Raw genomic sequence first — 14,028 nt, 5'->3', positions numbered from 1 at the left:
ATGCAGCACAAGTAAAAAGTAGAGTATACAGTAAACAGCACACTGACCAAATAACAAGACCTCAGTAGTGTTAGGATATTTATTAGTCTCACAACCTGAGCGAAGAAGCTGTTACACAGGATAGCAGTTCTAATCCTGATGCTACTGTACCTCCTTTTTGACAGTAGTGGGTCAGAGACTGTGGGATGATGTTCGGGCTCCTCAGCAACACTCCTGGCAAATGGGGGGGAAGAGACCCGAATTATTCTCTTGGCAGTTTTAACTATCCTCTGTAGGGTCTTGCAGTCTGATGCCTTGCAAATTTTGTACCACACAATGATGCATCAAGACAGACACTTTCGATGGTGCTCCTATTGAAAATTGTTAGAATGGAGGCAGGAACCTTGCAATCTCCTCAGAAAGTGTAGATGTTGCTGTGTCTTCTTGACTAGCGAGGAAGTGCTGTGGGTACAGGTTACCTCAACTGTTGTGTGTACCCTCTCTCCACAGCAGAGCCATTGATGTGCAATGGAGAATGGTCAATCTGTGTCTTCCTGAAGTCCACAATCATCTCGTCTTGTGCATGTTGAGGAGACGTGTTGCTGTTCTCGCAACATTTAACAAGCCTCTCAGCATCCTCCCTGTATGCTGACTTGTCACTGTTGCTGATACTAACTGAAGTATAATCAGTAAACTTGACAATCTGAGCCGAATCTGGCAGCGCAGTGAACAGCAGTGGGCTGAGCACACAGTTCTGAGGGTCACCAGTGCTCAGCATGATGGAGCTTGAAATGTTGCTGCCAATTTACACTGACTGGTGTCTTTCCATTTGGAAATCAAAGATCAGTTACAGAAAAGGCTGTTGAGTCCCAACGATGCCAGTTTACCCACCAGACTCTGAGGGATCATATTAAGCACTGAGATGAAGTCAATGAACAGCATCCTGGCATATAAAGCATTGCTTTCTACGTGGGACACAACAGAGTAGAGGGCTGAGGCTATGGCATTATCATTGACTGGTCTGAGCAGTAGGCAAACTGGAAAGGGTCCAGTGTAGCCAGAAGATGGCATTTTATATGCTTTTGGGCCAGCCGCTCAAAGGACTTCATGATTATTAAAATCAGTGCCATTGGGTAGTTATCATTTAGGTCAATTACTATTGCTCTCTTGGGCACCAGAATGGCGGTGGCTGCCTTCAAGCCTTCAGGACAGTGTACTGTTCTACTTTCCACTTCATTTTTAATTTCTTGATCCTCCGCTGCCAAATTCAAATGTTTCCTAACACTCATGTGTATTGCTCTTTTGGTTTTAGATAAATTTTCCTTTAATCTATTTTTAACTTCTCTTGCAATAGACATCCAGACCACTGGATTGTTGTGCTATGAAGGGGAAAGGGGGGGGGGGGGGGTGTGCCTGTGCGTCTGTGTATTACATAGCTGTAAATTATCTTTATTATGTTATTTGTTGTAGGTTCCCAATCAGTTACAGTAAGTAACATCACACTTTAGTTTGCTTTGTTTAGGCATGGTTTTAGATATCAAATTTTCATACAAATCCTATTATAAACACTTATGTATTACCAGATTATATAGATCTAAAACACAAGGACAATATAGAAAGGGAAGAAAATACATTTGAAAAGCCAAGCAAAGCACAATATTTTGCACTGGAATAAATGGGTGTTTGCATATTAAAATGACAAGACAATTCCAATCATACATTATTTTCAATACTCACTTTAATTGAGTTATCCCTCAGACCACTGATTATTTTCTCATCATCATACTGAAGACAGTATACACCTTTGCTATTTTCTGACCGACACTGGATTCTCTGAAGATTATGCCGTCCACACCTCCAATTGGATTCTATAGTCTTGAGTAAGAAAGAGAACAGTTTTAAGTGTCATTAAATGCTAGTTAATGTATTAGGTAATAATTTAATCTAATCAGCCTGACAGTTTATCCATTAAAGTGACCTATTAGAAGTTAAAAGGCTGTGCCAAAACAGCTACACAATACCTCACTTGGTCACAAAGTTTCAAAGTCATGGTTATGATGTGAAAGGAATTTCCAAAGCAGTCATAAATCTTACAATTTCATTTTAGCTCTGCCTGGCGATGTCATGCCTGAAGATTACTTCGTATTGCTTCCAAGATGGTATTTTAATATTTTACATGCATCTCCCTTTAAGAAATCGTTAGAGAATTGAATGGATATAGCAGGCAACTCACTTAGCTGTTCACCAGAAAATTTGGCTGGATCTCAGAGAGCACTTAGGTTGCACTCAAAACTGCCAAAGGTGTTCAGTATTCTAGAATCAACCTGCAAAAATTACCGTTTATTTTCTGTACTGCAAATCATTTTCTTCCCCTTTCTTTCACCTCAACTACAATCATCAAGCATCTCATGAATTTGCTCTTCATTCCTGTTCCACTGAGTCAAACTTGTAATATTTGTACTGTCACTGTCCTAAGCTTTCATGTTCTTTAAGATTTTCCTTCCATTGTATCCTATGGAAAGACATCTTATCTGTGTATCAAACCTACAACTCACAATTTTGCTCCCACAATTCCTCTACTCACTCAAATTTCCTTACTAGATTGCTAAGCAAGCTAATTATGTTACCAGTTATCCCTCCATAGGGACAGTACACTTCCCCTTCAAATCCGCCATAATTATTGATCACATCTGAAAACAAATTTTGTATCATTTTATCCCAGCAAGCTACCACATCTTTTCTAAACACACTTTCTTCTCTAAATTCCTTCAACGTATTATAACCCATCACATAAGCTAGTGTCCTGATCAAAGTCAAAAATAACATATCTGGACAAATGTGGCTTTTCAACCTGCCTACGGTCTTTGACACTGTATCCATCTGTTTCCATTGCTTCTTCATTGTCTAATCGGACATTTGGTTCCAGTCTTTTCCCAAGTTAAAATATTAAAGACTAGCTTTATTTGTCACATGCACAACGAAACCTACAATGAAATGCGTCATATTATATAAACGACTAACAGTCTGAGAATTGTATTGAGAGTAGACCACAAGTGTTGTCACACATTTGGTACCAACATATGATGCCTACAACTCACTAACCCTAATCGTATGTCTTTGGAATGGAATATGGGAAGAAACCAGAGCACTTGGAGGAAACCCACTGCACTAACCCCTCTGCTACCATGCAGGACTGGCTTATTCTCCGATAGCAGTACCTTTGATGTACTAGGCTCAAACTTGGCCACTCATTTGTATGCTGCCATGAAATTCAAAAAATTGAGTCAGTTTCCTCATGATCAGAAATTTTATTTAGCTGATTCTTGGGTTAATGAATTAAACAACTCCAGCAACAACCCTTTGCCAGGGAACTGGTTGAAACTAAGATGGTTCATAAGCTTAGTTCCATGCTTGATTTAGATTCTGTGTCAGGACACTTCAGATTCCTGTACTTATGGGAAAGGGCATGTATGTCAGATAGTCTCTCTTACTATCTTTTCTTTCAGTTAGTCTTGACGAAGGGTCTCGGCCCGAGACATCGACTGTACTTCTTCCTATAGATGCTGCCTGGCCTGCTGCGTTCCACCAGCATTTTATGTGTGTTGCTTGAATTTCCAGCATCTGCAGATTTCCTCATGTTTGCATTTGGAAATTTGCAGATGTCTGTTTTCCCTGTCATACACACTACACAGTAAAGATTTCACGTGGATTGACAGGAAGAACAGGAGTAATGTGTAGATCATGGGGAGTGGGGGCTGGGGTCAGAAATGCAGAAGAGATTGTGGTCCTATGAAGATAAACCTAATGCCCTCAACCTTTCACAAGAATACAGTTATCTCTATTTTTGTCACTGACTGTAACACCCTTTCTTTGATTACTTATTTGAGTTAACAAAGGAATTTGGGCTTCTTCTTGTATTACTTGCCAACAATCAATTCTCAGTCACTTTTTGCCCTTCTTATTGTTTGAGACAGGGCTTTGTACTCTACATTTTTAACTCTGTTCTACACTGTATTTTGAATCCTAACATTTTCATCATATTTTTTTCTGCACCATTTTAACTTTTAAATGTTTATCCATCAAGGAAGCATTTGATGCCCCTATTTTTATCCTCAAGGAAACGGTGCCAATGATTAATTCATCTCCACATTATTCAAATTTGGTAGCAGATTTCCCATTAGCTTCCTGAAGATAACCCTCTTGTAATGAAATCTTTTCACACTCGATAAGATCTTATCTTTTCCATAACTATTCTAAACCTGATCACTGTTCTCCAAATGTTGTCCCATTAGACGTGCATGTACTGATACTCACATGTATCAGTATTGCAGTGGAATAAAGGGAATTACAGAGGCATGAGAGAGGAGTTTGCCCAGATGGATTGGAGGGGGATATTGGCAGGGATGATGGCACAGCAGAGATGGCTGAAGTTTCTGGGAATGGTTCACAAGGCACAGGATAGATATGTCCCACAGGGGAAGAAGTTCTCAAATGGCAGGGTAAACAACCGTGGCTGACAAAGGAAGTTAAGGACTGCATAAAAGCCAAGGAAAGAGCATATATTGTAGCAAAAGTGACTGGAAAGTTGGATGATTGGGAAACTTTTAAAATGAAACCAAAGGCTGCAAGTAGGGAAAATATTAAATATGAAAGCAGACTAGCCAGTCCAATAAAATAGCAGGATACCAAAAGATTTTTAAGTTATATAAAGAGTAAAAGGTGAGATCTGATATTGGACCACTGGAAAATGATGCTGGTGAGGTAGTAATGAGGATCAAAGAAATGGCAGATGAATTAATGAGTACTTTGCATTTGTTGTCACTGTTGAAGACACTAGCAGTGTGCCAGAAGTCCCAGAGTGTCAGGGAGGTGTAGAAACATAGAAAACCTACAGCACAATATGGGCCCTTCAGCCCACAAAGCTGTGCCGAACATGTCCTTACCTTAGAACTACCTAGGCTTACTCATAGTCCTGTATTTTTCTAAACTCCATGTATCCATCGAGGAGCCTCTTAAAAGACCCGATCGTTTCCACCGTGAGTGCCATTGCTATTAGAAAGGAAAAAGTGCTGGACAAATTCAAAGGTCTTAAGGTGGATCAGATGGACTACATCCCAGAATCCTGACAGAGGTTGCTGAAGAGATAACAGATGCATTGGTCATGAACTTTCAAAACTTGATTCTGGTTTGGTCCTGGAGGACCGGAAGACTGCAAATGTCACTCCACTCTTTAAGAAGGGAGGAAGGCAAAAGAAAAGAAATTATAGGCCAGTTAGCCTCTAACCTAGTGGTTGGGAAATTGTTGGGACCATTATTAAGGATGAGGTTTTGAGGTACATGGAGACTAATGATAAAATAAGTCAAAGTCAGCATAGTTTCTATGAAGGGAGATCTTACCTGACAAATCTTTTAGAGTTCTTCAAGGAAGTAACAAGCAGGGTGGACAAAGGAGAGGCAGTGGATGTCATTTAATTGGATTTTCAGAAGACATTTGATAAGGTGTTCTAAATTGGAAGAATAGGCAAAAAAAAGTGGCAGATGGAACACAGTGTTGGAAAATGTATGATAATGCAATGTGGTAAAAGGAACAATATTGCGGACTAGTATCTAAATGGAGTGAAGGTTCAAACATCAGGGGTGCAGAGAGAGTTAGGAGTCCTCGTTCAAGACACCCAGAAGGTTAATTTACAGGTTGAATCTGTGGTAAAGAAATCAAATCCAATGTTGGCATTTATTTCACTGGGAACTGAACATAAAAACAAGGAGTTAATGATAAAGCTTTATAAGACAATAGTCAGGCCGCACTTGTAGTATTGTCAACAGTTTTGGGCCCCTTATCTCAGAAAGGATGTGTTGTCATTGGAGAAAGTCTAGAGGAGGTTCATGAGGATGATTCTGGGAATGAAGGGGTTGACATATGAGGAGCGTTTGGCAGCTTTGGGGGCCTGTACTCACTGGAATTTAGAAGAATATGCAGGGGGAGTGGGAATCTCATTGAAACCTACTGAATGCTGAAAGGACTAGATAGGGTGGATGTAGAGAGGATGTTTCCTATGACGGGATATCCAGAACTAGAGGGTACAGTCTCAAAATTGAGGGGTGACCCTTTAGAACACAGGTAAGGAGGAATGATTGGGTTATGAAGGGTCTCAACTTGAAACATTGACTATACTCTTTTCCATAGATGCTGCCTAGACTACTAGGTTCCCTCCAGCATTTTGCGTGAACCGCTTTATGCTGTCATCTCCAGTTTTCTCCTGCTTTCTAAAGACGTAGAGTTAAAGTTAGGGTTTTGAAGTTGTGGGCATGCTACATTGGCACCAGAAGCATGGCAACATTTGCAGGCTGCCCCCATCACAATCCTTGCTGATTTAATTTGATGCAAACAACTCATTTCACTGCATGTTTCGATTTTTCAGTGTACATATGACAAACAAAGGTAATCTTTTGACTCTTACTTTCAAAGTGTGAATAAAGAAACTAACATTATGTTTTATGCATTAAATAGTTCTGGAGTTTAAACACAAATCAACACAATCTGCTTTAAAGCTGCTGATTACATGAGAATCCATGATTCTTGGAAACCTGAAATTAAACAAAACAAGCCAGGATGTCGCTGGCAACAGATATAAAGTTTATCTATATAATAGAGATAATGGGTCAATGTTTCAGGTATTGAAGAGCTGATGCATGTTTCCTTCCTTTTTGCTGTAAGTAATGTCAGTACAGGTTTCCCCCACTATTCAAAGGTAGAGCGTTCCTATGAAATGGTTCGTAAGCCAGAATGTCATCAAGTGAAGAAGCAATTACCATTTTTTATATGGGAAAAATTTGTGAGCGTTATAAGACCCAAAAAATAACCTACCAAATCATGCCAAATAACACACAAAGCCTAAAATAGCAGTAACATATAGTAAAAGCAGGAATGATCTGGTAAATACACAGCTTATATAATGAAGGAATACTTTTCTGCAATTATTGCAGCGCTGTCCACCGCAGCAAAAATCTCACGCAAGCGCTCCCGGCAGAAACACTCTTTCCAGTAACCTTTAAGCTATGGAGCTACCAAATAACACATAAAAATACACAGCCTATATAAAGTAGAAATAATGTATGTACAGTGTAATTTCACTTACTGGAATCGAGAAGAGAGCGAGCACACTGATGATGGTGCATTAGGCTGAGTCGTCGGAGGTTGGGATGGTGGGAGGTAGAGGAGACTGGGGTGTCATCTCATCGTCGTCTGTTTCCATCAGGGCAGGCAGGTCACCTTCTTCTATGTCTGCCTGCCTCGATGTCGAAGGTCGAGTTTCGTCGTCTGCTGTGGCTGATGTGGAAGGCTTGAAAAACGACAGTATGCTTGACTGCCTAGCCTCGCGTATTTTTCTATCATACAGTTCTTTGTAAGCACTCAAACCATCCTTCAAATATGCCCTAAACCTACGTACCCTTTCAAAATTAAAGTTGTACTTTTCTGCAATCATTGCAGCGTTGTCAATTGCAGTGAAAATCTCACGCAATTGCTTCCTGTTCAGTTCCTGGACGTCTTCACTTTTGGGCCGTTCGCTACTGAATTCAGCTTCAATTGTTATCCTTTCCTCTTCATCTCTCAGTTTTTGGTCATGGGATGCCAAAACCTCTTCAACATCATCTTCTTCACTTTCAAAAACCCTTAGCCAAACTCACTATATCCTTACTTCGTTCACCACGATCGAAACGCTTAATTATGTCTAGTTTTACGCTAAGTGCATCACCCTTACGCACTCTTTTAGGCTTTTCCGATACCTTAGAACTCATCTTGCTAACGGATACATAAAATAAATCGACATAAAGCACAGATGCTCACAGGCACATGTTTAAGCAATGCCAACTAGAATGCAGTTCCAGGGAGGAGCTTGGCTGCTGCCTTTTTTTCATGACAGTGAAAACACCGTCTGTTAGCGAAAACAGGTACTAATGTAGGTCTTTCGTAACAGCAAGGTGTCGTAAAGCGAAAGTTCGAAAAACGGGGGACACCTCTACCTTAAAACTTTTTATTTTGATTCTATCAGCTAAGAGTGTTCATTTGACATGGTTGCAGCAAGGGTAGCCAAGAGTAACCATGGATATAAATAAATTCAGTATTTAAAAAAGCATGTTTGAAGTATTTGATTGATATATCTTAACGTAGTGAATATGTACATTCTTCAGCTGATATTCTGACATTCAAGAGGAACAAAATAGGACTAATTCATGAACAGCACTGAAAGCTGGGCTGATGATTCAATTTGGTATTAAGCTATTAAGAATTTATGACTGTAACTCTTTGTCACTCTACTGGCATAGTTAATCAACAAGTCTCAAAATAAATGGAACATCTTGGCATATTTCCAAATTGACTCTAGAAACAGTTCAATAAATCTCAGTAAAGCAACTCTCCTGAACACCTGATTTAACACTGATATGCCTTCAATTTGCATTATGGGTTTCACTTCTCATGCCACTCAATCTCACGTGACACTTGCAATATGGAGTGTGCCACAGGATCTTTAAATAGGTCAGAATTAAGCAAGTCTTCTGTCATTCAAATCAGGACTGCAATACCTGAACTGATAAGAGGCCCACTAATCAGGAACAAAGGTGATTGATTAGTGATGTTTTGGATGATAGATGGGGTACAGTAACACTGCATTTAGCTAGTAGCCAAGTTCTGCATTAATAATCCCACAACACAAGTTTAAACTCCACCACAATAGCTGGAGAGTGTAAATTCAAACAACTTATCTGATGATCACTGGACAAATTAATCATTAAACAGGTGGCCCCCATTTTTCAAACGTCCGCTTTACGACAGCTCGCTGTTACGAAAGTCCTACATTAGTACCTGTTTTCGCTAATCAAAGAGGATTTTCGCTTTTACGAAAAAAAGATGCCCACTTTATATGTGTGTTTACCCCGAGAAAGACTACCATGACCGTGAAGCCTTCTGCGGGCAGTTGTGTGCGCATGCCTATACAACCTTATGTGTGTATGTGTGTAGGCGTGTATAGATGTTTTTTCTCCACATCTATTTTGGCTCACTGTTTTCCTGATTTTGATAAGTGAAACTACACCGAACATACAATATTTCTACTTTATATAGGCTGTATATTTATCATATCATTCCTGCTTTTACTATATGTTTGTGTTATTTTAAGTTTGTTTTGTGTTATTTGGTTTGATTTGGTAGGTTTTTTTGGGTCTGGGAACACTCAAAAATTTTTCCCATATAAATTAAAGGTAATTGCTTCTTCGCTTTGTGACATTTCGGCTTATAAACAGTTTCATAGGAACGTTCTATCTTGGACAGCGGGGGAAATCTGTATAAAAAATATCAGATTCACTATGTGCTTCAGGGAAGGAAATCTGGCATCATTTACCAATCTAGTGCCACATGCAACTCCAGAGCCATCTTAAAGATTGTTTAACTGTCTCCTCAGCTTAGCAGCAATTACTAATAGACAAGTACTGCTGGCACTGTCAATGAAATCCAAATTCCAAGAACAAACACACAATTAATTTTAGAAGTATTTGCAGCCAGTGACACAAAACTGACAGTCTCTGATGAGCAGTGGTGTCCTTATATGTCTCTGATACTAGCTCATTACACACCTTCTTTCTTTACATATTTTATGTGATTTTTTCATTACTTTCAGTGTTTTCTCACCCCATTTCCCATACTTCGGAAAACTTATCCAGTGAGTTATCTGTAGGGCCCTAACGCAATTTAAAAATTAACAACAAAACAATATGAATAGATTTCTTTTTGCCTTACTACAGTACTTGCATTGCAGCTGAAAAAGACTGCCAAAATTAGTGACTAGTCTTTGACCCATTCACATACATGTATGTTAAAAGGAGTGGAAGATAATAGATTGCTGAATGAATATAATTCTAGAATATAAAAGCAGACTTATCATGAAACAGGGTGGCACAGGTGCAAATTTCAATATGATGACTCGTTGTAATTCTATTTGACCCTGATTTGATTTCAAGCATTGTAGGAAATTTCATGCAGTTTTTCGCAACCAAAAAAATCTCACTGCACTGTAAATTAACACAGCAATGGGAAGACAGCCCACACTTCACAAAGGAGGAGACGATTTTTTTCCTGTCAAGCAGAATTTAACTTGGCAAAGGACAGAAAACAGATGTTAGAACAAAGAAATAACATTAGTTTAGGTTAGGGAAATCAATCCTGGGTGGGCAGGATAGAAAGAAACGGATCCCAAACATTCAAACCTCAGACACCTTTCAGTATTGACTCTGCTGCAATACATTTGTAGAATACCCATGAGCTTCAAGATACATTGCAACACTGGATTTGAACTCTTCTATCAAGTCACTATTCACCATGAGGAAACAAGGAGGTGTCATTTATTTAGTGCACTCTCCTAAACTATAGCCATCTGCTGTCAATCATATATTTTGAATATAAACTTGCTGGCAAGAGAAAAAAACATTCTCACTTTCATGTCTGTTCCAAAACTGCACAACACAGATACTATACAGCCTGGGAAAAAATGTACCAGACATAGGAAAACTACTATGCCAAGATCTCAAGTCTTTGTTCATTATTCATTAAGAAAAGCATGACCATAGATACTAACACAAATTTGCATTAAATCAACCAGCTAAGGAACTATATTAGTGTATAGGGAAATCACACAATGAAAGGGACATTGCTGCCCATAATGTGCCACGTTATTAAAAGGAGCTATCAACTGTCTCTGATGAACTGATCACAGTAGTAGAGGGTTCATGAACTGTATTGGGATCTATAAAGTTATATGGAACAGCTGGTTGATCAGATCTGATGAAGTGAAGTATTGTAGAATGTAGCCAATGTCATGCATGAAAATAGCAAACAACCATAATCATAAATTTTATTAATTAGATTCAGATAACATTTCCTGGTTTGAAACACTCTTGCACTGAAGAGTCTGACTAGATTTTGCACTGGAATGTCAGCCATGGAATTACAGTTGATGTCTTGAATCCTGAGACACAAAAGAGCTATGCACCAGCCTGACTAGCAATTACAATTATAGCCTGCTATTTCGATCTCAATCAGTGTAACTTATACAACTTTTGTAGAAGCGTATAGTAAGAGTTTTGTGCATAAAGAGATGGAAGGAAGGTTTAATTAAAAAAGAAAAGATTTTGATGCTAGTTAGCCCAATATACACCAAAAACTGAACTTCATGAATACCTAAAGCAGCTGGAAAAATTACACAACTTGTGTTTGAAAAGAAAAAAATAGTTTTTCACAAATTTCATTTTTGTTTTGAATCTATGGAATGCCAGTATAGTAGTAAAAAAGACCTTGGTTAATATCACAAAACCACATCAAGAGTTTATAAGTTTACCTACATCATAAAAGATGTATGTTTTACAAGGTACGTCTTTATGGATAAAATTTGTATTTACAACACACACCAAAGCCAATTTGCTTTAACCGAACAATAAATTTCACACAGCATTTCAGACAACAGCTGTGTTTGTAAAATCACACAAGTTTATTTAAAATTATTTAATTCAGATTGACCCGATGGAGAGTTTCATAGGATAGCTGTTATCAGCCTTTTATTGATCGGGACTAACACTTATGCAATTTGGAACCTCTTCAAGTTTGTTCTACAAAGACAGGTAGAGCTGAAGGAGGTACCACTCAGCACTCATTAAATAAGTTTCCATTCATGGTGTAAAAAATATATAATCAGACTTTGAGCTATGAAGTGCCAATCATACCACCAACCCTTTCTTGCTGGCTGGATGTTTAATGATTTCAGTGTTAAGCATCCAAGCATCAACGCCAGGACATTTAGCACAGAGGAGTGAAGTGTGGAAGGGATAACATAGCACAAGGGGAGGGCTGAGAATGACAATGGCTCAAGGGTGCAGGACACTCCAATGAATGTTTGGGCTAGAAGGGGAAGGGGGCATAATTGTAAAGTCAAAATGAGGAAAGGCAGGATAAACCAGGCCAAAGTGGAAAAGAAGAAAGAGAAAGCAAGCAAGAGTAGGTAGGTTGGGAAAAACGAGCATGTACTGTGTGGGTACAGTGAGGTATGAACCTATGTGCAATGTATACAGTATGGATTCAGTTTCCAGATTTCATCTAATTAAGTTCGATGGCTATCCTCAATTGTTGCTCCATATGCGATTTCAAACACCGCACATGACAGACTTGTGTTAGTGTTTGAAAAATTATTTATTTCTTTGCTGATTTTGAAATATATGCCATGTGCTTTCATCTTCATTTCAGACAGATCATGTGTTTGAGAAAACATTTCAAAATATTATTTTTCCATTTTAATCATAACAATATTTCTGTTCCTTTAAATGTAGTACCATTTCATTGGCACTGGTTATTAGAATAAGCCACTCCTCAACCTGATACTGAATTATCAGCTAATGTTGCACTCAAAAGCCCAAATGGTAAATACAAGATCATGAGATACAGAAGCAGAATTTGGCCATTTGTCCCATCAAGTCTGCTCCACCATTTCAACATGGCTGACCCAATTTCCCACTTAGCCGCAGTCTCCCTGTATACCTTCATGCCCTGCTTAAACAAGAATCTGCCTTAAGTATACAAAAAAGACTTAAATATACATAAATATATAGAAAACAATGTCCCAGAAATTGTAAGCTTGCTGTACCAGCAAACTATACTACCGCATCAACTCTACCATGGGGAAAAACACAGGCAAAGGAATAAGTGGCAAGCAACATTGATAGCACAATATAATACATTAGGAATACCAAAACCTGCAAAAGTATTGTACAGCATTCAAAATTCAGTATCCCATCACAAATTTAGATCATAAAGAAATTGAGAACATTTCCCATATTTTCATATACAGTTCTGAATTTGGATAACCATACCTCTATATCCTGGATGATCTTTGGGTATAATCCTCTGTAAAATGAATTTGGTGGGCCATCTGCAGGCCTATTTTTGAACAGGTATTGTTCCCTGGAAATGAAAAACACAAACATGTTTATTGCTTGCAAAGTTTGATGTTATTGCTGGCTAATATATACATTTTAATTTGAGTTCATTTAATAGCAGGAGGAATTTGGAAGTCGTCGTTGTAATGGACCAGCTAATGAGTAGTGACCATACTTTTAGGGTTCCCAGTGTTTTTTATGCCATGGGCCCCTATAATTAACCAAGGGGTCTGAGGACCCTAAGCTGGAAACCACTAGTTGTGTTCCTTTCCCCAAGGTGAAGACAGACAAACCTACTCAAAGTAATACCAAATCCCCAGTCACTTGTGGACTGAAATTACATGTTGGTGTCACACAAGAGTTAGCAGTACCTTAAGCATTTTTAGTAGTTTAGAAGCACTGATATCGTTCAGTGTTACTTCACAATGATAGTTACAAAATTGGTCTGGAAATACTTCATGCTGGTTTATGGAATGAAATTAACAAAAACGGATCCAGGCTTAAAAGGATGACTCCCTTATCCTGAAACCATGTCTCCTTGATTTTGAGTCTTCCTTTCCTAAACCAAAGGAACCATCTTCTCACCATTTACTCTAGCCAGTCTCCTCACAAAACTTTTCCTTCTGAGACCAACATTTTTTGCCTTCTAGATTAAAGCACATAAAGTGTTCGAAAAAATTATTAAATACGCTTAGGGTTTCTGCACCTAGCCTTTCAGACTAAGTTCCAGAGCCATTTGTCTTTTTCTGCAATCCTAACATATTTAATTTATATCATTGAGTCACTGACTTCTAAGGGAAATACATCTTTTCCAATCACAGCACATGCTACACACACAAAATACTGGTGGAACACTGCAGGCCATGCAGCATCTATAGGAAGAAGCACTGTCGACGTTTCGGGCCGAGATCCTTCGTCAGGACTAACTGAAAGAAAAGATGGTAAGAGTAGGAGGGGGAGGGGGAAATCCAAAATGATAGGAGAAGACAGGAGGGGGTGGGGTGAAGCTAAGAGCTGGAAAGGTGATTGGCAAAAGGGATACAGAGCTGGAGAAGGGAAAGGATCATGGGATGG

General features: G+C 38.8%; 1 protein-coding gene across 4 annotated transcripts in view; it reads right to left on the bottom strand.

Annotated features, from left to right (window-relative positions):
* The window catches only part of LOC140739528 (F-box/WD repeat-containing protein 11), a 291,401-nt gene that overhangs the window by 116,674 nt on the left and 160,699 nt on the right, over positions 1–14,028 (bottom strand). For all 4 annotated transcript variants that reach the window (XM_073067919.1, XM_073067920.1, XM_073067922.1 and 1 more), the window contains 2 exons: positions 12,889–12,979; positions 1,717–1,854 (listed from right to left, as the gene is read on the bottom strand). In XM_073067919.1, the coding sequence (XP_072924020.1) occupies positions 1,717–1,854; positions 12,889–12,979 (229 nt within the window). The remainder of the gene's footprint in view (positions 1–1,716; positions 1,855–12,888; positions 12,980–14,028) is intronic.

This window comes from Hemitrygon akajei, chromosome 15 (genome assembly GCF_048418815.1).
Source record: "Hemitrygon akajei chromosome 15, sHemAka1.3, whole genome shotgun sequence".
In the NCBI taxonomy this organism is placed as follows: Eukaryota; Metazoa; Chordata; class Chondrichthyes; order Myliobatiformes; family Dasyatidae; genus Hemitrygon; species Hemitrygon akajei.
This window is presented reverse-complemented; position numbering and strand designations above follow the sequence as displayed.